The sequence below is a fragment of the Fomitiporia mediterranea genome (genome assembly GCF_000271605.1).
Source record: "Fomitiporia mediterranea MF3/22 unplaced genomic scaffold FOMMEscaffold_9, whole genome shotgun sequence".
In the NCBI taxonomy this organism is placed as follows: Eukaryota; Fungi; Basidiomycota; class Agaricomycetes; order Hymenochaetales; family Hymenochaetaceae; genus Fomitiporia; species Fomitiporia mediterranea.
In genome coordinates this window covers 1,540,377-1,561,659 of record NW_006760394.1, presented here as the reverse complement: position 1 = coordinate 1,561,659, position 21,283 = coordinate 1,540,377, and the positions used below count along the sequence as shown (strand labels likewise).

The 21,283-nt window shown below is 43.2% G+C and overlaps 6 protein-coding genes across 6 annotated transcripts; 4 read left to right on the top strand and 2 right to left on the bottom strand.

Moving 5' to 3' along the window:
- Positions 1-1,432: 1,432 nt before the first annotated feature.
- On the top strand, positions 1,433-2,485 carry FOMMEDRAFT_148261 (uncharacterized protein; the record flags this gene model as incomplete). Its single annotated transcript, XM_007269230.1, has 3 exons — positions 1,433-1,763; positions 1,814-1,973; positions 2,024-2,485. The coding sequence occupies exons 2-3, from the start codon at positions 1,917-1,919 to the stop codon at positions 2,483-2,485; spliced, it is 519 nt and encodes a 172-aa protein (XP_007269292.1). The 5' UTR covers positions 1,433-1,763; positions 1,814-1,916.
- A 3,255-nt stretch (positions 2,486-5,740) lies between these two features.
- FOMMEDRAFT_22296 (cytochrome P450 monooxygenase CYP63) lies at positions 5,741-8,636 on the top strand. The gene is made up of 12 exons (XM_007269229.1): positions 5,741-6,155; positions 6,234-6,258; positions 6,321-6,384; positions 6,499-6,541; positions 6,598-6,609; positions 6,670-7,186; positions 7,239-7,294; positions 7,349-7,435; positions 7,500-7,551; positions 7,622-7,965; positions 8,031-8,225; positions 8,292-8,636. Exons 1-12 carry the CDS (start codon positions 5,772-5,774, stop codon positions 8,331-8,333), a joined length of 1,821 nt encoding a protein of 606 aa, XP_007269291.1. The 5' UTR covers positions 5,741-5,771; the 3' UTR covers positions 8,334-8,636.
- Positions 8,637-9,045: 409 nt separating this feature from the next.
- Positions 9,046-9,960, top strand: FOMMEDRAFT_22289 (N-terminal nucleophile aminohydrolase). Its single transcript, XM_007269228.1, has 2 exons — positions 9,046-9,649; positions 9,705-9,960. The coding sequence occupies exons 1-2, from the start codon at positions 9,254-9,256 to the stop codon at positions 9,816-9,818; spliced, it is 510 nt and encodes a 169-aa protein (XP_007269290.1). The 5' UTR covers positions 9,046-9,253; the 3' UTR covers positions 9,819-9,960.
- Positions 9,961-10,396: 436 nt separating this feature from the next.
- FOMMEDRAFT_90758 (glutathione S-transferase) lies at positions 10,397-11,434 on the top strand (the record flags this gene model as incomplete). Its single annotated transcript, XM_007269227.1, has 5 exons — positions 10,397-10,570; positions 10,673-10,860; positions 10,962-11,076; positions 11,152-11,252; positions 11,350-11,434. 5 exons carry the CDS (start codon positions 10,397-10,399, stop codon positions 11,432-11,434), a joined length of 663 nt encoding a protein of 220 aa, XP_007269289.1.
- Positions 11,435-11,771: 337 nt separating this feature from the next.
- FOMMEDRAFT_148257 (uncharacterized protein) lies at positions 11,772-12,765 on the bottom strand. Its single transcript, XM_007269226.1, has 3 exons — positions 12,497-12,765; positions 12,064-12,438; positions 11,772-11,937 (listed from the first exon to the last, which is right to left on the bottom strand). Exons 1-3 carry the CDS (start codon positions 12,724-12,726, stop codon positions 11,832-11,834), a joined length of 711 nt encoding a protein of 236 aa, XP_007269288.1. The 5' UTR covers positions 12,727-12,765; the 3' UTR covers positions 11,772-11,831.
- A 254-nt stretch (positions 12,766-13,019) lies between these two features.
- Positions 13,020-14,124, bottom strand: FOMMEDRAFT_112051 (glutathione S-transferase). The gene is made up of 4 exons (XM_007269225.1): positions 13,912-14,124; positions 13,647-13,840; positions 13,474-13,588; positions 13,020-13,417 (listed from the first exon to the last, which is right to left on the bottom strand). The coding sequence occupies exons 1-4, from the start codon at positions 14,080-14,082 to the stop codon at positions 13,217-13,219; spliced, it is 681 nt and encodes a 226-aa protein (XP_007269287.1). The 5' UTR covers positions 14,083-14,124; the 3' UTR covers positions 13,020-13,216.
- Between the last annotated feature and the right edge of the window lie 7,159 nt (positions 14,125-21,283).

The following is a 21,283-nucleotide window of genomic DNA, read 5'->3' as shown; positions in this document are numbered from 1 at the left end:
TAGAAGGAACTAGAGGGAAAATAGCTAGTTTTACACATTTTAGTCTCTCCTCAGTCAAACAGAACAAGTACATAATTCACAGTAAATTAGGTATATTTATTAAGTACTAATGTATGTGACTATAATAAACTGTTTTCCAAGCTTATATGTTGAGTTTTGAAGGAATGAAAATTCAAATATTAAGAAAACATGAAAAACAGTGTATTTTCACTATAACTCAGTCAAATCTTGCTCAAATTTAATAATTAAAGTGTCTATTTGAAGCATATTTAAGAAACATGAATTTATGTCAAATAACCACTGAATTCTGTGCAGAATTGAGTGAGAAATAGCTATTTTTTGTTTTGTTTACTTTTGTGACAAAAAATGATGAACCATCAAGTGTGACAATACTTATGAAAAAGGCAGTAAGCAACATATTTGGACAATTTGGCAAAGGTAGCAGACACACTAACTTACATACAGATGCATACAGGCATCACTCACATGACTACTTATTACACAAAGTAGTGTATGTACTGTAGTATAAAAGCAAGGGCATTGTGCCCTGTAATAATGATCAATTATTACAAGAGTCCCCTGCATCTAGTGTAAACTCCCCACTGTTTGTTTAACAATTATTTATGTTAGTTTTCTGTGTGTGTTTAAATACTATTCTGTTTTCTGTGTTCAGGACGAAATAACTGGCTTGTGCTGCAAATCACCGTAGAATAATAGGACTTAATATAATGTACTTGATGGGTGGAGTCGAAGATTGAAGCTGCAACCGCGTTACCGTGGGAATTTCATCCGCAGATAGCCGCGCTGCGAATGACAGTTTTTGCGGGCCATTCTCTAGGTCTTCAGTGCTTTGCCAAATTATCCTGAAGACTAATAATTCCTACAATTGCATCGCCTCCATCTGTGGAGGGTAAATAACGGCACGCGGCTCAGAAAACTTTTGTCCTTGTCTTCGGGCGGAATTCTCGGGGAGTGACGTGCTCTTAGTCTTCCATTCAACCATCTGGATAACTGGATTTGTACTTCTCGCACATTCTCTCGCCAGAACGTGCTCTGTTGCTACCTGAGGTGTGTTCGTGGACGACCTGAGCTGCTGAAAGGGCAAAGTCTAGGTCTCCCGAGCCCTTGTTTCAAAACGTATTTGTTCCGAACATGACTTTGGAATTCAATGTTATTTTGGTACCAAGTGTCTAACTTCGGGAATGTATCCTCAGATCTACCTTGTCCAATTCAACACATTTGATTGCGGCGGCCAACGCCTCTACCTCGTTGCCTCTGGCCATCGTATCCGATATTAACGCATTTCCCTAAACAAAGCATCCTCGATGTCGATCATAGCGCTTCTGGCGCCTTTTACGCGTCGGCAGAGTGGCGCATATGTTTTCGGTCTACTTTAGCGAGCTACGTTTATCCTTCCCCGCAGTTTCAGGACGCCGTGGCTCATTTGCTTTATGTCGGTGCCGGCGAGGAATGCACGGAAGCGAATATGATAAGTTGTGGTACAACGCTACAGAGGCATTGATGCCATTGACCAGTCTCCAATGTTTTCGTCGTGTGGGATTCTTGATTCATTTTTCTGCAGTCTGTGAAGTGCGAAATGGACAAAGCTGGACTCGATGCGTCCCCGGTCCAATATGTGCAGTCGGGTTTCTTGATCCTCAAATTAAACAAGATGAACTTCGAGTTGCACCGCTTCAGATGATGGCGGAAAAACGCATTGTACCCGCGCATAAACGGCTGGAGTAGACGGCAGTCCGCAGCAGGTATGTCAATGTCGCAATACTTTCTTTTGTGGATTAAACAATACGTATAGGCAGTGAGGGAAAAGGTATAAAAGCCAGAGTATCACTGACGAGGTAGAGCAACAACCTTCTGAAGTCTTCTCTACCAATTGCACATTCAAGCTTTCGACAACTATGCTCTTCAAGCAGCTCGTCCTTCTGGCTGTTATCGCCGCTGCTACTGCTGTACCGGTGAGTATCAGTAGTCGGGCCCAGAGCGAGATATACTCAATGATATTTAGGCGCCGCATGATGGGCATGCTCTTGAGTTGGGTGCGTTGCAACCACCACCGCCCCCCGCGCAAGGTATTCCGGGAGGAAAGCGTGACGCGCAGGGGCCCCCGCCTCCTCCGCCACCTCACGGAAAGCGTGACGCGCAAGGGCCCCCGCCTCCTCCCCCACCACACGGAAAGCGTGACGCGCAAGGGCCCCCGCCTCCTCCACCACCACACGAAAAGCGTGACGCGCAGGGTCCTCCCCCGCCTCATCCGCCGCCTCACGGAAAACGTGACGCGCAGGGACCCCCGCCTCCTCCCCCACCACACGGAAAACGTGACGCGCAGGGACCCCCGCCTCCTCCCCCACCACACGGAAAGCGTGACGCACAGGGTCCTCCCCCGCCTCATCCGCCGCCTCACGGAAAGCGTGATGCGCAGGGCCCGCCTCCGCCTCCGCCCCCAGTCCTTCACAAGGACAACGCTTAAAGCCCTGGCTAGGTAATGTGAGGCAGCCTTGAACATTCACAGTCCTTTTCTTTACTGATTCTTATCTTGTCACAAAGATTAAGTTAAGGAATTCAATGTGAAGGAATCGCTTTGAATAGTCTGCATGGTCAGACGTTGCTATTTTCTCTTGAATCGAATCTTCAGTCGTTCTTTTAGTCTCACTCTTCTGACTTCATGAAAACTCTAAAACCCATATCGCCGTGTTTCGTTCCTTAGTAATGCCTTGATATTAAATAGTGCCTCGTTGATAAATGTCTTGTCATTCATTCATTATAAGACATGATAGTATGTTCGTAGTCCTACTAGTGAGAGCCCGAAGAGCAAGACTTTATAAGGTTATTCTTTGCAATTATTATACAGGCGCTCAAGTTCTCTACGCTTGGGATAAAAACATAGGACCAAAGTGGTCGAGTTCGGCTATCGTGCAAGAATTAGTTGAACTTGGCATAGAAAAAAGGAACATCGAATATAATAGAGTAACAAGGTACAAGTATTCATCTCACATTCATAACTCCTGATAATGTTCAATAATCTTAAATTTCACTGACTTGAATTTGTAGGCCAACAGAAACTGAAGTAACAGCCTAATGAACTTGGGATGGATCTGTATACTTTCTAGAAAGCTTTCATCTCCACCTCGATATCTTTATTGTTCAACATAGAGTCAACCACTATTAAAAGAAACCTATATTAGCGTCAAAGACTTGTATATGTTTTGCCAACTAAAAAAAGGAAGTATTCCTTACTGGTGCAGATTATTTATCATGTCCTCTGATTAGGCTACAAGCAAATCTCAAATCTTGATAGATATCTGTGGTGTCAGTCAGTTTCCACGGTTTAAATCGTAAGACGAGCACAGCGAGCGAGTATCGAATACCTCACTCTGCATCTGCTATTTGACTTCATACATAAAGAGGAGCACAATGGAGTGAACTTTTGGTGCAGATGGATACATGGAAATTGCGTTGGGACAAATTTAACGGACGATCGGTAGCAGTTGGTAATATCAATATGAATCCACCTTATTCAGAAACTCAGAGGGCGGGAGTGACTATATTGTATGGCAGTGCTAATGTTATCGGGACCAGACCAACTACTACTGTATAAACCGGCAATACAAATCTCCTTCATACTCCTATTATTATGGGAATAGCTTATTATCGGCCTGGCGTAAAATATTGACAGTTTCCAAACAGATAATCCTGCTAATAGTAGAACTAAAAATGGAAGCTACGGAGTAGTTGACCCACCGACGTTTCAATGTCTCAGTTATTATTCACCAAAGGTGATACTTATGTGGTGGTTCAGTGTCGTATTGTAGCGCTCATGAAAACTTTCTGTTCCTGGCCTGGAAAATCCATCGCGGAATGACAAACATATTTGGGCGGCGCTCTGGTAATACCCGAGAGTATTAAGATGGGAACAAGTAATAAGTAATGCCGGTATTGCACTGTAGAAAAAGTCAGTTTCAGTAAACCTTGATCTAGAATACTTCTAAGTACTACGTCTTGGTAGAACATAGTAGCTCACCTCCCAAGAAAGTTCGAAGGAATGGACTCCCGGTGTACGAGATATACCGAGCCCTAATACAGCAAAATATTTCTGTAAGCCTTCTATCAGGGTAAAATCTTCAGTCGAGGAAGAATCCAAACGTGTGCAGAAAGCGGCGCACGGAGTATCGGAACGATATCTTGCATATTTTTGTACATCACTTGAGTGCCCATTTATTTAATCCCTATCAGCTCATTCTCCGAGCTTATAGGAGAGAACTTATAGTGGGATATCAACTCATAGGGTTGAAATGGTTCAGACGAATTGCACGAGACATCGAATGCGCCCATTATCGTTGCGACTTGTTGGGATCTGTTGTCCGCCCCTTTCAGCGTCTTTGGATGCTGATATTCCAGGTGCGGTGAATTTGGCCAATTCAGTAAGAACAAGGGTACCCCAAAGTCTCTTGAGAAGCTGTCTCAGAACGGGGTATATTCTGATAATTGTTATCATCGCGGAATAAAGGCGGCGTTAGTCAAGCAACTCCTTGTTGACCCGTCTACATTGGACAGACCACGGATATCTTGAAATGGAGCTGCACAGATGTTCGTAGATACTAGATTTTATCAGATAACGGCCTCGGTATTTAACACTGATGCTTACTGCGTAATGGACGACGTGGTATTGGTTCCTGAGTGGGTGCTTGACAGCGATCTCGATTTTCCCGGAGCCTTTCAGTAACGGAGTTCTTGGCGGTCATCCCAAATTAAGCTAATCAAGTTCAAGGGTGCATTTTTATCCATTGGTGTCGTATGGAGAAGTCGGTCGGACTGAATTGCGATAGTTGGTGGTGTAACAAGTCGAATCGTACCTTGAAACGAACGTATTTTATTTACCAGAGGTGGCAAGTGAATTGCGGCCAATATGGCCGTACAGCAACGAGTTGACCCGGAAAAAGGCATGCTGAGTTCCGACCTGACAGGTTCGCTGTGAGCGCTATGATGCAGCGTGGGGTAAACAGGATGGTCCCGTGTGTGACCGAACGCGCGACGATGACGAATTATAAATATTATTCAGATGAGATGTCTGGAAATCGAAGTGATGGGTATTCAGAACAGGAGGCACCGACATATCGCATTGTTTGGATAAAACGCCCGAGAATGATATTGAAAGGCTGGAGCAGAAGCGGATGTCAAGGTTGCGAGACCCACGTGGAGCGGAAGAAGTTTAGAAGGGTCACGTGGTATTTATCTAACCGACGAATGTCAAAATCAAATTTCTTCATGTTACCGTCTCTTTTTTTCCACCTTACCCAGAGTCGACTTGTCTCGTGAACTACCGCTGCTACTTTTTTGTCGTCGGTATCAGAAGCATTCTCATGCAGGCAGAAGAAAGTATTGGAAATATATTTGTTCCATTATCTGCGAGACTGTGTCCCTGAGAGTCAAGAAGGTGAGCGGAGGTAGGAATCGACCGACAGCCGATCATCAGATGGACAACGACACTCGTGCAGTGCAGGTGCATCATACACCTGCTGGCACTCTCGTCCCTCCTAAAGGACCACAGCTTTGTTTCTTCCGGATGGGCCTCCTCCTCCTCGGCAGTCGGTTCTCGTCCTAGTCTATCAACCGCGTTGTCACCGTGCGACTATATCAAATAAACTACCGCCGACCGGTTACATCCTGCTCCGACTTGAAATAGCATCTATAAATCCATGGATTCGAGTACTCCTGCTCCCATATACCCAGGCCCTCCTCCTGGTCAGTCTCCGAAAATGTGGCTTAATCCAAAGCTCTATCGAACTCGTTTACTCCTTGATGTCCTCCGCATTTTCGTTTTTCCATCTCTTGTACTGTCGGAACTATGTTGTCAAGCAAATATTCGACTTGGCTTGCTAACTGTGCCCGCACACATTTCGGCCATCATATTCTGGGGCTATATTCGGAATCTCTACTACGACGTCAAACAATCACGAGAAACCAAGCGTCTTGGAGCGAAACCTATTCCAAGAATTAAGGGCAAGTGGCCCGGAAATGTGGACGTCTTGCTCCGAATGATGAAAGCATTCAAGACTGCCTATCTCATGGACGTCTATCTGGAACTCTTCCAAGAATATCAATGCACAACACTCAACACGAGGATATTATGGGTTGATCAGGTATGTCGAGACACTCAGCGCCTACTTTTGATAATCATCATGCGCTGGACTGATTTGACTGCGAACCTGTGATCAAAGATCATCACTATGGATGAAGAGCACAGTAAGCGCGTTTCGCAATTGTGATAAGTGACCAGCCATTTATCTTTGTGTTCTTGTATCAAGTGAAATTCGTTCATGCAACTGGATTCAACCATTTTTGGAGAGGCAGGCGTCAGAAAGAACGAATGTAAGTTGTAGCCATGGAGCATGGAGCGATAATGATACTTCTATCAGTGTCATATTGCCCCTATTCTAAGCATTGCATATATGACATCCCGGGTTACTGATATTCCTTTCACAGGGAGGAGTTCTTAGGTGATGGGATCTTTAATAGGGATGATGAGGTCTGTCAACTTTACGTTAAGCTCCTTCAAAGGCGTTCTGCTGACTATGTTTACAGAAATGGAGGCTGGTATGCCTTTCTTCTGTGCGAATCCTTGAGTACACTAGAAGCCAATAACCAATCCCACAGCATCGAGTAACTGCACGGCCCTTCTTCGCACGCGAACGCATCTCGGATTTCCAAATCTTTGACAAGCACACGACTCGCACATTGAATTTGCTGACCCGCATCACCGCATCAGGTCAACCATGCGACGCACAAGATCTTTACGCACGTTTCACATTGGACAGCGCATCTGAGTTTCTGTTCGGAAATAACTTGGATACTTTGTCACTTTCGCTTCCTGAGCCTGGAAAAGCGAAGATGGGGCCGAAGGGAAGTGCGACAAACGACGAGTTCGGAAGTTTTGCTCAGGCTTTCGAGTTGGCGCAATGTGTTATCACCCAACGTGCCCGCTGGGGATATTTCTGGCCTGTTGTGGAGTTATTCAAGGACAAGATGAAAGAATCTTCGCGAGTGACAAAGAAATGGCTCGACCCGATAGTGCAGCGTGCAATCGATGAAAAGGCCAAGGCAAAGCGATCAGGGATTGAAGCTCCGATGTCGGAAAGGACTTTCCTAGAACACCTTGCACAGAGTACAGAGGGTGAGTAACGCTAATTTGGAAGGCGGCATGTCTTTAATTGAATTGATATCAGATGTTGGCCTCATCCGAGACGAGTTGCTGAGCATCTTACTCGCTTCACGCGATACAGTACGTTCCGAAATGATCGTCCATATTGAGTATTACTGACGGGATTGCCCTCAGACCGCATGTTTGTTAACTTTCGTCACTTACTTTATGGCAATGTATCCGGAAGTCGGGAAGCGCATGCGGGAAGAAGTGCTTCAGACTGTGAGTTCAAGGTTGTTCAGTTACTCCAGAAGGACTAACAGCTCACGATAACGATTAACCACAGCACGGACATGATGGACTACCGACTTACGAAAGCCTCCGGAACCTGAAGTACAGTATGTCCAACTCCACATGCCGAATCTCCGATATTCCGAAGGATCCTAACATCTACACTGATTCATCTAGTGCGTGCTGTCCTGAATGAGACCCTCCGCCTATTCCCTCCTGTACCGTTGAATGTACGGGAATCTCGGCCGGCAGCGGTCACGCTCCCGCCATCGCGACTACCGTCCTGCACCACGACATCCGTGTATCCGCATACGCCATTTATCCCAACGCCACAAGAGCCGTTGTATATGCCTGGTTCGACACCGGTTATGTATATGCCAATGCTCATGCAGCGCAATCCGGATCTCTGGGGTGCCGACGCAGATGAATTCGACCCTGAACGGTTTTTGGACCCTGCAAGGACCGCGAAGCTTACCTCGAATCCGATGATGTTCACTCCATTCAGTGCAGGTCCAAGAATCGTAAGTTTCCTAACACGTTTAAGGAAGAAAGAAACCCAAAGGACTGAATTGTTTGATGTTCTTAGTGCCTTGGACAGAACTTTGCATACAACGAAGCATCTTTCTTCCTTGTTCGACTATTACAACAGTTCGACACGTTCACATTAGTGCCGGAGTTCCAGCCTGAAGGTTCTCAGCCACCCGCATCATGGAGGGGAAAACAAGGTCGTCAGGCTATTGAGCGGTGTTGGCCCGCTGCCGCGTTGACGTTGTACGTCAAGGTGGGTTTAATCTGGTGTTTAATCTCCCCAGATAGATTGATTATACTTACGTGTATCGAATTTCAGGGTGGTCTATGGGTGCGATTTGGAAAGTCTAAATCAAATTAAACTGGGCTCTACATCTTTTCATTTTTCTATCTATCATACTCTGAGGGTGGAATGTTTTTTGAAAGCTTCATTGTCACGATCCCTTAATTGTTCACTTTGATGTTTTGTTGTCTGTATCCCAAACCGACCTGTGAATTTTCCCTCCTCAAGTTTTGCGTCCTCCATTTGTTCATAGATTTTTAGATACCTTTGGAGTCATTTTGTTTCAATTGGTGTATCTACTTATGCCTATCTATCTTGTAGCTCGGGATTATCATTTTGTCTCTCTGTAGTCAATTTCACTCAATACACGATAGAATTCAATGCCAGAAACTGAGAATAAGCGTCATCAAACACGTATTAATTCCTTATATGGAAGTTCAGTTTCACGCTTCTCGTGACGCGTCATTGGCAACATTGGACGCGACGCGCAAGCTTGACTTCGAGCAACCTTCCACTGGACTCTAATCATGGATCATTTTCCTACAAACTGGGGTCGTCCTGTAAGTACTCGACCGAATGAATCTTGACATTGGGAGATTTCCTAAGATTTATTGCAGCGCAGTGATGCTGTAGACCACTACAACACGTACCCCATTCACAGCAGGCCGTTTAATGGACAACCGGTGGATAAGTTTAAAGAAAGTTCACAGCGTACTCTGTACGTACAATTCATTGACCTGTGGAATCTTGTTGAAGCTTACAATCTGGTGGCATAGGCAACCAATTGTGACGGGTACGAGTGTTCTCGCGATTAAATACAAAGATGGGATTATGATGGCTGCAGACAATCTTGGTACGTTGAGCTTACCTATCTATTCTCGCCAAGGGTCATACTGAAATTATGTATTGTAGCATCGTATGGCTCACTTGCGCGATTCAAGGACATACAGCGTCTACACCCCGTAGGATCCTATACCGTTCTTGCAGCGAGTGGCGACATGTCGGACTTCCAGTACATCCAGCAAACTTTAGACGACCTTCTCATTGAGGAAGAGACCACGAAGGATGATGGGCACAAGCTTGGTCCTGCTGAGATACACGAGTACCTCAGTCAAGTAATGTACAGAAGACGCTCAAAGTTTGACCCACTCTGGAATGCAATCCTCGTTGGAGGATTTAAGGACGGACAAAGGTTCCTCGCGTATGTTGACCTTCTTGGTGTAACGTACAGTGCTTCGACTATTGCAACCGGATTTGGTGCCCATATTGCCCTGCCTCTCATGCGAAGTGCAGTAGAGGGACGAGAAGACACGTTAACGGAGGACGATGCGCGTGCGCTCTTGGAGCAGTGTATGAAAGTCCTGTTCTACAGAGATGCGAGAAGCTTGAACAAGGTATGCTTCAGCTCTAGCCAAGCTATAAAGTATTAACTGATACGTACCATTCTAGTATCAAATTGCAACCATCACAGCAGATGGTCCACGCATTTCTGAGTCCAAATCTGCACAGACTGAGTGGGCATTCGCGGAGGGCATTCGGGGGTATGGTGCGCAAACGCAATGAAAATCTGATACAAGTATTATTGTCTTTGTTTTCCCTATTGCTACAATGTACTTTCCGTGTTGACGTACACTTTCCGACCAATTCGCCAATTACTTGCGAGGTACGCGTCAGTGGCACGTGACCCATTACAATATGGAACAACTCACCAATACCTTTGTGTCTGGTATGGTAACCAAATGTCAAGTCGAACGATTGAACTAATGGCTTGGCATTTCAACTGACAAATCGAAAGGCCTCATGATGGCTTTATGACTCACAACGCGCAGTAATTGGATTATTTTATCAATGGCAACGTCAACTCTGAGACGCGACTTCTCCCGCCCTCGAACCCGCACTAATCCGATTTGTTGTAAGACCCTTTTGTCTGACAGTAGCTTGACCGCACGATTGATGCAAGTCGGGCTGTTGCCCGAAGGGATATTCGAAAACGGTGATTGGTCTTTCTGGGGATTTTATGGATTATTCGTATAAAAGCAAGACTTGAACGTCGTACTCAGCCAGCATTCTGTGCTACAATATTTGCTCGTCTCTTAAGAACTTACTCCCGACTTTTTCACTTGCTGCTACTGTTATTGACCATGACTGTCAAGATCTACGGAGCTGTCCAGGCTGAATGCACACAGCGCATCGTAATGGTGTGCTACGAGCTTAACATCCCATTCGAGCTCGTCTTTGTCGATCTTCCCCACTTCGAGCACAAGAAACCCGAATGGATCAACAATATGCAGCCGTTCGGACAGATTCCTGTTCTTGTCAGTACTCCTTTCATTTCCCTCTACGCCTTTCCTACCCGATCGTCCTTAGTATCCCGAGCGCCGTACTAACTAAGACGAATTTTAATCTTGCAACAGGAGGACGAAGATGGCTTCCGCATGCACGAGAGTCGTGCCATCTGCCGTTACCTCACAGAGAAGTTCGGCGATGGAAAGCTCCTCCCGCGTGAACTCAAGGAACGCGGAAAGTTCGAACAAGCCGCCTCTGTCGAACAAGGTTACTTCAACACACCTGCACACATCATTGTCAGGGAGAGACTCTTCAAGAGGTTAGTTAATCCCTATCTTTCTCATTTCATCTTCATCAGTATTACTTTCAATCTTCATTTCATTTTAATGTTGACGCTCTGGTTTGGTTTGATTTTTTTAGTGTGATGAAGCTCCCAATCGACGAGGAACAAGCTAACGAGGCTGAGAAGACGTTAAGGTCAAATTTGCAAGGTTATGAACGGACTTTGAGCAAGCAGAAGTATCTTGCTGGGGATGTGAGACATCCTTTTTCAACTCTTTTTCCTTTTCAAAGACGAAAGTTTGTAATCATTTGATGATCGGATCAACAGGAACTAACGCTCGCAGACCTCTTCCACCTCCCCATCGGAACTATAATCGGGAAAGTCGGCATCGATGCTCTGACTTCTCAGGATACACCTAACGTTGCGAGGTACATTCGTCATTTCCATTTCGCCATCTAACCTTTCATGCACTTTTGTATAATTACTGATGATATTTTCTTTGATATAATGCGGAATGTGGAACAGATGGTGGAACGAAATATTCTCCAGACCATCTTGGCAAGCCGTTCTTGCCGACCTGGAGAAGGCTGGACCGTTCAAATTTGATTGAACGTAAACTTTCGATGCTCAAGTGTTAGGTTTACCAATGATATCAACCTGCACAGTGCACTGTATATACGTAATATATCCCCACTCAGGAATTCATAATACAGTTATAAATGGTTCTGTTGGTCGTTAAACGGCCGTTCAACTGACGCAGTTTGCATTTTCAATGAACCAAATGTGGTTGCCGCGCAAAGACCTTATTTATCACCTTGATAAAGCCTATATTCATGATAGCACCAAAATCATTGAGTACTGTATCCCATCTTCTGGTCACCTAAGCTCAGCAAAAAATAGAACCTCATCAGATTCGTGTATTGAAACAACGTATATTGCACCAAGCATAAACAGTTACACCTAAAAAGAGTGCTGAGACAAGGACGGATTGTTCAGATAAGCAGACGTCATTGAGGAATTAGTAGAGGGACAATTGGATACAGTTGCGTTTGAGCATGAAGGTCCTGTGCTAGAGATGGAAGTCCGTAACAGTCATAACAAGTAGTTGCCCCACTGCGGAGTCGGAATCGGAAGCACAAAGAAGTGAATTCAAATTCAAATAATAAAGCATAAAAATAAAAATAAAACGTAGATCTCAGCAAATGATACAAATTAAAAGATGTAAAACCGATCACTAACGTTTGAATATTCTCAATACAACAGTTTTTGCACAGAATTCGACCACATCCGGGTAAAGGAGCCGAGTCGTCTGTGATCTTTGTATGGGTAGTCGAATCGTCTTCGGCACCGACAACAGTCCGTTCGTCGTCTTCCACGATATCGCTATGCCTGCGTCGCCGCGCGGTTTCGGTGTGATGCGTCTGGGCGTCTGAGCGGGTGCGTTGTTTCGGCGTTTCATCTAGATGAAATTCTTGAGGTAAGGGTCGGCATTCTGCTGGCCCCGAAGGAGTACCCGGGGGTGAGGGAGAGAAAGAGAGAAGAGGCGTCGGAGGATGGGAAGGCGGGATGGACGTGCACGTCCGTGAACAGATCGTGCAGCTCGTGGCTCGGCACCTATAAAACGTTCTTAGAAAGGTCATAGCCACTACTTATCAGAGTATAAAATACTTACCTCGGACAAACGATGTACTGGGTCTGCTTCGGACCAGCACCAGCATGAGTGCCGAGTGCACGATGGCAAGAGACGCAGGAGAGATCAGAAGTGTCGGGAGCCGGGAAGACAAACGCGTCGGAAGCCAAGACCGGAGGCGAGGTGCGTGCTATCGTGCATGTCGAATCTGACCCCGAGGTTGCACTCGACGCTCGTGAGATCCTGCGTCTCTTGTTTGCTCGCCTCGCCATGCGGGATGATGGTGGACGGGAGAAGGAGGGGACGCGTCCCTGTGCTGGTGAGTGGCTAGTGGCTAGTGGCCTCACGCAAAGAATCGGCTCGGCGCGTGCGTGGATTTGGTTAATTTAGTGCCTCACGTGCTCATGACGCGAGACGCGTCGGACTATTTTCACTCCGATTTTCTTTGTCCCTTTTGTCATCCTGCTTTGTCCATTTAATACTCCTTGCACCTCGGCTTGCTCATTGTCGACCCTTGAGGTGAGTTTCAATACACTGACAACTTGTTTTCATAGGCGGACTGTGGCATCTACTGTACTATTCTGGGATACCATATGTTGCCATCACTTCCTCAGCGGACAGGTCATCCTTCCTCTCACGTCTCCGTGACCAGATATGTGTGGTGCAGATCCCCAAAGTACCCAAGAGCCTGAAACAATAGATGACCCGAAGAGTCCGCGTTTATTACTTTTAATAATACAGAACCACAACTCGGGCAACCGCCTATGACTGCTTCAGCTTCTGCGATGCGTAGAAGGCGTCCATCTCTACTTTCATCTCCGCCTGGACTACTTTCCACGTCTCACGCGATGATATGTCGGCCCACCACCGAGCGACATTCGGCGTCGCTGTAAGTCCCTTGAAACCCAATTCTGTTACGAGGTCTCCGTATGGCAGGTGGATAAGGTCTGCGAGCGTAAGTTCCTAATTACAGCATTTAATACGAAGTCTCAGTCCATTAGGAAGGGATATGGACGCACGTCTCCAGCAAGATACTTCTGTTTACTCAAAATGCGCTCGTATCCCTTCAATTTCTCTTCGAGTATAGAAGCATACTCGGCAGCACGTTCCTCAGACCCTTGCAAGCCTTTCAGACTGTTTTAATGAATGCTGATTAACACCAGCTTTTAAAAGGCAAGCACAGAGCACTCACGGCTTATAATATTTCTCTATAGACATTCCCGAAACATAAAAGTAGAAGTCATTGTTCTCGATTGACATCGCCTGCTCGAACAAAGCGAGCTTCCTCGGTTCTTTCGGTATGAGACTGCTATCTGGCGCATATTTCGCAATCAAGTACCGCGCGATTGCTCGGCCTTCGAAAAGCTGGAATCCATCGTCTTCGATCTACTCGTAGACATAATTCGATTAATAATTGGTCTTGACCTCTTCGTGTGTAGGAATAAGAACGGACGTACAAGTATCGGAATCTGGCCGAAAGGCTGCTTGGTGGCGAGGAATTCTTCCTTCTTGAGATCGTTAAAGAAATCGACTGGTATCAGCTCATATGGGACGCCTATCTCCCTAAGGGCTACCGTGACCATCCGGGTACATGTTGAGGAGTAGAGACCAACAAGCTTCACAACCATGATTTCCAGCCAAAACGAGGCACGGTTCACTATTTGATCGCTGTGTAGGACGGTGCTAAAAGATAGGGAACTGATGACAGCTTGAGACTCGTCTTAAATACTTCCACTGTGCGTACGATCAAAACTTCTCGACCTCCCTTTCTTTCTCTAATTCTAGAAATAATTGCTGTGATGGGGAAATTTATAAGGCTACTACTTTGTCATGATCCTGGGCGCCCTACTTTACTCCTTTTGCAGACAGCCGTCACCCACTGCGATGGCATACGCAGCATCACATGCATAGTTTGATCAACTTCGCAATACAAAGTCTAAGGATGAAGTCATGTGGAAAGTGTATCATTGATATACATTGGTCTTCTCGATCAAAGAAAGAAGATGAACCCTGAGTCGCCAAGGTCTTATAGCATCCGATTTCGCACTGCGAGATTTAAATCCACTATTCACCACTTGAGTCGTTGTAGGAGGCTTACTGAACTCAAGTTACAGTGCCAAAGCAATATACAAGGTGGGAAGGCAGGTTGCAGGCAGGAGCCCAAATGGGTTGCTTTTCGCCCAGAAATTTGAAGTTAATAAATGAATATATCTAAAAAAGATTGAATACTAAAAAACAATACTTGATTTTTATATATTATTATATGGTACAATGTAGTAGTAGATTGCTATATGGATAACTGTAAATGTTATTGTCTTATAAGCGCCTAAACAGATATGCAAGTAATTCTTTAATAGAGTTTTGTTAGTATTAATTGTAGTTGATTAATATATTAGGGTCATACAATATACTCATATATCTACTAATAGTGTATGCAGACATCTACAGGCCAAATGTCTTCCCGTATCCTGCACTAGAGCGCCTGTGGAGACGCCTTGAAATCAATGCACAGGAAGAAGTCGATTTTTAGACTTCAATAGAAACTATTGCTTGTAGCCGTGTCGCCTCTTAAAGTAAGCGCCTTGAGATTTTGTCGCCTTGCAACTACCTCACTCGTTAAAAATCAACCTGCTCCAGCCTATAATGGCGTGCATCGTTGAGGTCCAAGTATCCCTCCATCCCACTTCTCAATATCCGTGACTAGTCATATCAAGGAGGCTCGACTTCATATGCCTTTTTCTTCGTCTTTCCTCATATACAATCCTGCCTTTCCGTTAGATGGAATAGAGCAGACAGAAGAGACTATAGATGAAAATGACGGATCCATCTACGAGCTCTGCTCGCAGCAGTCTTCATCAAACGACACTGCCTCCAACTTAACTGGCTCTGGTAGAATGCTCGGACGACTCTACTCGTATTTAGGACGTGCTCTTGAGCGTACTATTGGCCGCCTCGCACATCAAAGTGGATTCGGTCCTAAGGCAGTTGCCTCCCGAATTAAGCACGTGGAGTTCGAGGGAATAAGGGTCTCAGAAGGCGATGGACTAGATAAGGAGGGTCACATCCGACGAGTCATGCAATGGACTGTGAAGGACGGAAGCGAAGCAAAGCTTCGTACCGACTGTGAGAAACTCGCGAAATATGCCACGTGAGTGCTGGCGTCAAGCGAGCCAAACTATTACTCACTCAGAAAGAATTAATCCTCTTCGCCGTGGCAGTGCAGATATATGGGACACGAGATTTGAAGCGTTGGTTCAGATCATTCAGATAGTTACAGCCGAGCCACGATTACGCTCCTTCTTCAATACACCGTCAATCCTTCTGGCTTTGAAGAACGTCACACATTCATCATACATGTCTGGTCATGGATCAGCAGACCGAGAAGATGAACTCAAGGGACATGAACGCACAAAGTACCTTGCAAAGCAAGCGCTGCTTGCCATTGAGGACAACCCTTTGAATGACGTCATTGAAGATTTTCTGCAAATATTATTTATACATGAAGACTCTCAAGTGCTCGAGCACATTGGGTACAAGAACGTCATAACAAAGCTTCTTGAATACCGCCAGTAAGCTGCGTCTCCCTTACATGATTAACGCGAATGAAACTGAAATCCTATATTTGCTAGCAACCCTCGTTATTCATTCATAGCTAGATTTCTCAAAATCCGTGTCTTGGAGTTTGCAAGCAACGTCTCAGCTTCCTCACAATCTCAGTTTGAACAGTATAGGCAGAATGAAGGTCTTGATAGGGCTATTACATTACAACGCGTGGTTTTGGAGCTTCTTCCTGAAGACTGCCTGTATTGTTCCATGTTTCAGAACAATATTACACCCTCCATGAGAACACGATGTATGCGTCATGGAAGGATAGACGACCTTGAGGAGGAGATTAATCCGGACTTGGCCACTCTCGATCTTCGCCCTGAACGCCATCCTGACCGTTCCGCATCTCTTAGAAACCTATCAGCTGGTCTGAGAAAGCGATACGAACACTATGGAAGAACGGAAGACCTTGAGGAATCCATTGAATTGGCCCGAGCTGCTCTCAAACGCCACCCCGAATATCATCCTGATCGGTCTATCACTCTCTACTACCTTGCAACTTCTCTGTCATTACGACACTTACAGTACAGAAGGATGGAAGACCTCGGGGAGATGATTGCGTTGGCCCGAGCCGCCCGCGAGCTTCACCCCAAAGGCCATTGCTATGGTTCTATCTCCCTCGACTACCTTGCTAATAGTCTGAGAATACCACACATGCTGCAAGGAAAGATTCAAGATTTTGAGGAGATGGCCAGGTTGATCCGAGGCGCCCTCGAACTTCGATCTGACGGCCACCTTAATTCTTTCACCATTCTGATCGAACTATCAACTTTTCTGGACATGCGATACGTGCAGCATGTAAGGATGGAAGACATTGAGGCAGCGACTGAGTTGGATCGACCTACCCTTGAGGTCTGGCCCCAAGGCCATCCTGATTGCTCCACTTCTCTAATCAATCTTCCACCATCTCTGCAAATGCCCCATGTGCAATATGGAAGGATGGGGGACCTTGAGGAGATGAGCGAGCTAGGCCGTGCTTCTACTGAGCTTTTCTCCAAGGAACATCCTGGTCGTTTCACCTGCATAACCATTGTATCATTCCCTCTGAGGATTCGATATGTGCAGTGCAAAAAGATGGAAGACTTTCGGTTTGAAGAATCAATTGGGTTGGGCCGTACCACCCTCGAGCTTCGCACAGAGGGGCTTCTTGACTGTTACATGTCTCCAACTGTTCTATCAGCTGCCCCGAAAACGCAACGCCTAGTACATCATGGAGGGACGGAAAGCCTTGACAAGGCCATTGAGTTTGACCAAACAAACCTCAAAATCTTCCCCAAAGGTCACCCTAGTCGTTCCACTTCTCTTTTCAATCTTGCAGCTTTCTTTGGGACGCAATACATGCTGTACATAGGAATGAACGCCTCCCTAACTATTCTATCAGCTCCTGTGGAAATGCAATATATGCAACATGGAAGAGAGGAAACTCTTTAGGAGGGGATTGAATTGGACCAAGTAGTCCTCCAGCTTTGCTCCAGCAATCCTGATTGTCTCACTCATCAGGAAAAAGTCTTAAGGCTTATATTAGCTTAAAAACATATAAATTATATAAATTTTCTAAAAAATATAAAAGACCATATATCCAACCTCTCAAAATGAGAAAATCATAAAAAGCTATATAAAACACAAAAAGGTATGTATGTATTGTCAATATGAATAAGGTTTATAAGTGTTGACAATATGTAAACAAACTTATATCCAACCTCCTAAAATGAAAAGATATTAAAAGAACTCTGTATTTTGACAAGAGTAATATAGTTTTATAATGTATACAATCTAATGTAAAGCTTTAAAAGTACTTTGTATATTGTTAGACATTATTATACTTTATAAGAGCTTTACAAGACTTCAAAATTGTTATAATATTTTACAATCTAGATATTTATTTATTTCTCTCTTTTTCCTCTTATAATTAAGTATTTACATTTTAATACACTTGTATTGATTTATTTCTATGACATTTCATTCTAATAATACTGTACTTGTGAAACAATCATGTAGACATGGAAATAAATAAGAGAGAAAGAAAGGAAAGGAGTGTCCAGTTGTGGAGAATCATGTATAACAAAAAAAATCGAAAACATGTCACTAGAGTACAGTATTTATCAGACCAGTCATGGAGAACCATTAAGAAATCGTCCCTACAGTTGGTCAAGAGTCAAGTCAATACTATTCATTGGTAGGAATGAAATAAGGACGTACCATGAAGTGAACCTTGCTGGACTCAATGTGTGACAGTAGATTCACCTTCTAGTACTTTATTAGACATCCAATGTATCTGAGGAAAAATGAAAACTTACTAGAATGTGTCTTCATTGTACTGTGAGTCCTCTTGTGTCTGAGAGGATGCTACTTGGGCTTCAACAGCCTGTTCTTCTGCTTGGGCTTTCCAGGCCTTCAAAATGGCTGTAAACAACATCATCTTGTCCTTATTAGACTCCTTATCAGACTCAGACTTGTTGGTAAAACTAAAGATATTAGATTGTGTTCTGGATTAGGAAATCCCCAATTGCCTTATGTAGAATTACTACACTTGGAATGTCTCAGACTATCAGACTTCACTATGTAGTATATAAGGTAGACACTTGCTTAATGTCTCAATAAGAGAGAGTACTTGGAGCACTCCTACTATGCTTGTTAAAAGGTTATAAGCCTTGGTGCCTATTGAATGCCCTTACACACTTGCTCTTACAGAATGCCTTTGCCTCCTGCTAGACCACCAAGCCCAAGACCTCCCTCTCCCCCCAAACCTATTACAATGTTGTCTATAATACATACCTTTGTTAATGCTACAATGAAGGACTCTGATGTTATGAAGTTCTTTAAGGGAATGGAAAAGTTGGCTAGTGTAAAGGGATACAAGATATGGTGCTTGTACATACACAGTACACTTGCTGCCATGATACTCTTAGACCATCTAGAGCATGATCCCCCTTCCTCCAATGATGCTAGCATATGTACAGGTAATGTTTTGTATTACTATATAACGAAAACAATAACTAATACAATTTATGTGAACTTCACAATACATATGAGTATTAGAAGTCTTATGAAGGCACTTTCTAAACAATACAACGTTCAAACAACAATGACACATACTGTAGACATATCTACATTGTTTACAGTAAAAGGGTATGTATTACAGCTTGATAAGACGTTAGACAACATTGAACAAATTTACAGGTAGTTGTCTGTACATAATAAAGCCCCTAATAATAATACATACATCTCAGCAATTAACCTTACTACTCCTTGTAAGTATAGATAGGTAGTAACAATGCTAGACAGACAGATTACCTATTATAATCAACTACTAATGGTTACAGTGGCTCAGAAAGACATTCTGACACCAGCTAAGTTGATACACAAATTACAAAACACATATACTAAGTATCATTCTTAGTACTCTCAAACGAAACAAGATACTGAATAAGACAGCCTACAAACAAAAGACAAAAGTGTAGCTAAAGGCAAAACAAAGCCTTATAATAAAGTTAAATGCTACAACTGTAATAAGTACAGGCATATGTTAAAAGACTGCTGAAACCCTCCAACAAGTAAAACAATGGAAGCTTGAAAGAAAAAGTATAAGTAAACAGTTACTACTTCTACTATGGCTACTATACTGTCTCAACCTGTAATTAATGTAGCAGTATTTATTGGAGACAATAACAAAACAGTATTCATTGAAAACATTAATGAAACACTAATGCTAGAGTCTACAATCACAGAAGCCTTAGTATTAAGTTCCAACAGCTTACCTGTTCAATCTGCTCTATCTGCTGAATCTACTCTATCTACTGAATCTAACGTATTTTCAGTATTCAAAGTATAAGAGGATAGTGTCATACAAGTAGACAACTTTATGAACTCATTTGACAATATGAAAGAAGTCATTAAGGAGTTCAATTATGATCCAAACGTATGTATCAACACAATACATTATAATGATACTGAACTAATACATTGTATTAATATATTAGACTCTGGTGCAAATGTACACACTACTCTATACTTGTTCTGTCTTATGAACATTCAGAACTCAACCCTAATAAATGTTACAATTACAAATAAATTGTCATTCACACTTAGCAAAAGTAGAGTAATAACATTTAACATAAAACTACAAGATGAAGCTAATGAGTATACTAAGGTAAATACGATTTTACTACAAAACATATACTATCATCCTAATCTGAACTTCACACTTGTTAGTAAAGCACTATTATGTAAAGCAGAATATGTTTTAACAAAAACAAATAATGAATGTATTATTTATTCTCCTGCTCATACAAAGATTAGTGAAATACATGTATGAAATAACTTGTATATGATAGTTTCTTATCATAATAAACAATCTATTAACACAATCACTATTGTTGATTTACATTGATGAATGAGTCATGTTAATTTCAATTACTTGCACAAACTCATACAAGAGTATTCTGAGATTATAAGTCAAAGGATAACAGACAATAAAAATGTACAGTGTACAGATTGTATCAAAGCAAACATACAACACAATGAAATACCAAAAATACGAACAACACCTCTTGCACAATCTTATAGAGATCATCTCCATATTAATATTTAGGGACCTGCCCTAGTACAAGCTTACAGTAAGTACAAATATCTTTTTACTATTGTAGATGATGCTACACAATGAGCAACTATGCTACCTATGTAGTATAAAAGCAATGCTTTTACTGAATATGTAAAGCATACAACAAGACTCTTTACACAGTATAGTATAAGAGTTAAAACTCTCTAAAGTGATAACAATACAGTGTTCCTAAGTAAAGACTTCACTATGTACATTGAAAGTCAAGGAACAATATGTAGATTAACAGTGCACAATACACTATAGCAGAACAGAGTTGTAGAACGTATGTATAAGACTATCTTTAATGGCATATGTATGTGTCTGTTATTAGCAAAGTTACCTATAAAATTCTGGGTATATACAGTACAATATCAAACGTTTATTCATAACAGAACACTAAGAGTTACTATTAATTTTGTAACACTATATTACAAACAGTATAACGAACATTATCAAATAGATAATATATAAGAATTCAGTGTATATTGTATTATACAGAATGAACAAATGTATAAACTACAACCTAGAGGCCAACACACACAATGGCTAGGTTATGATAACAACAGTAAAGGTCACTTAGTGTGTCATGATAATAAAATTACTGTCAAACACAACATACAATT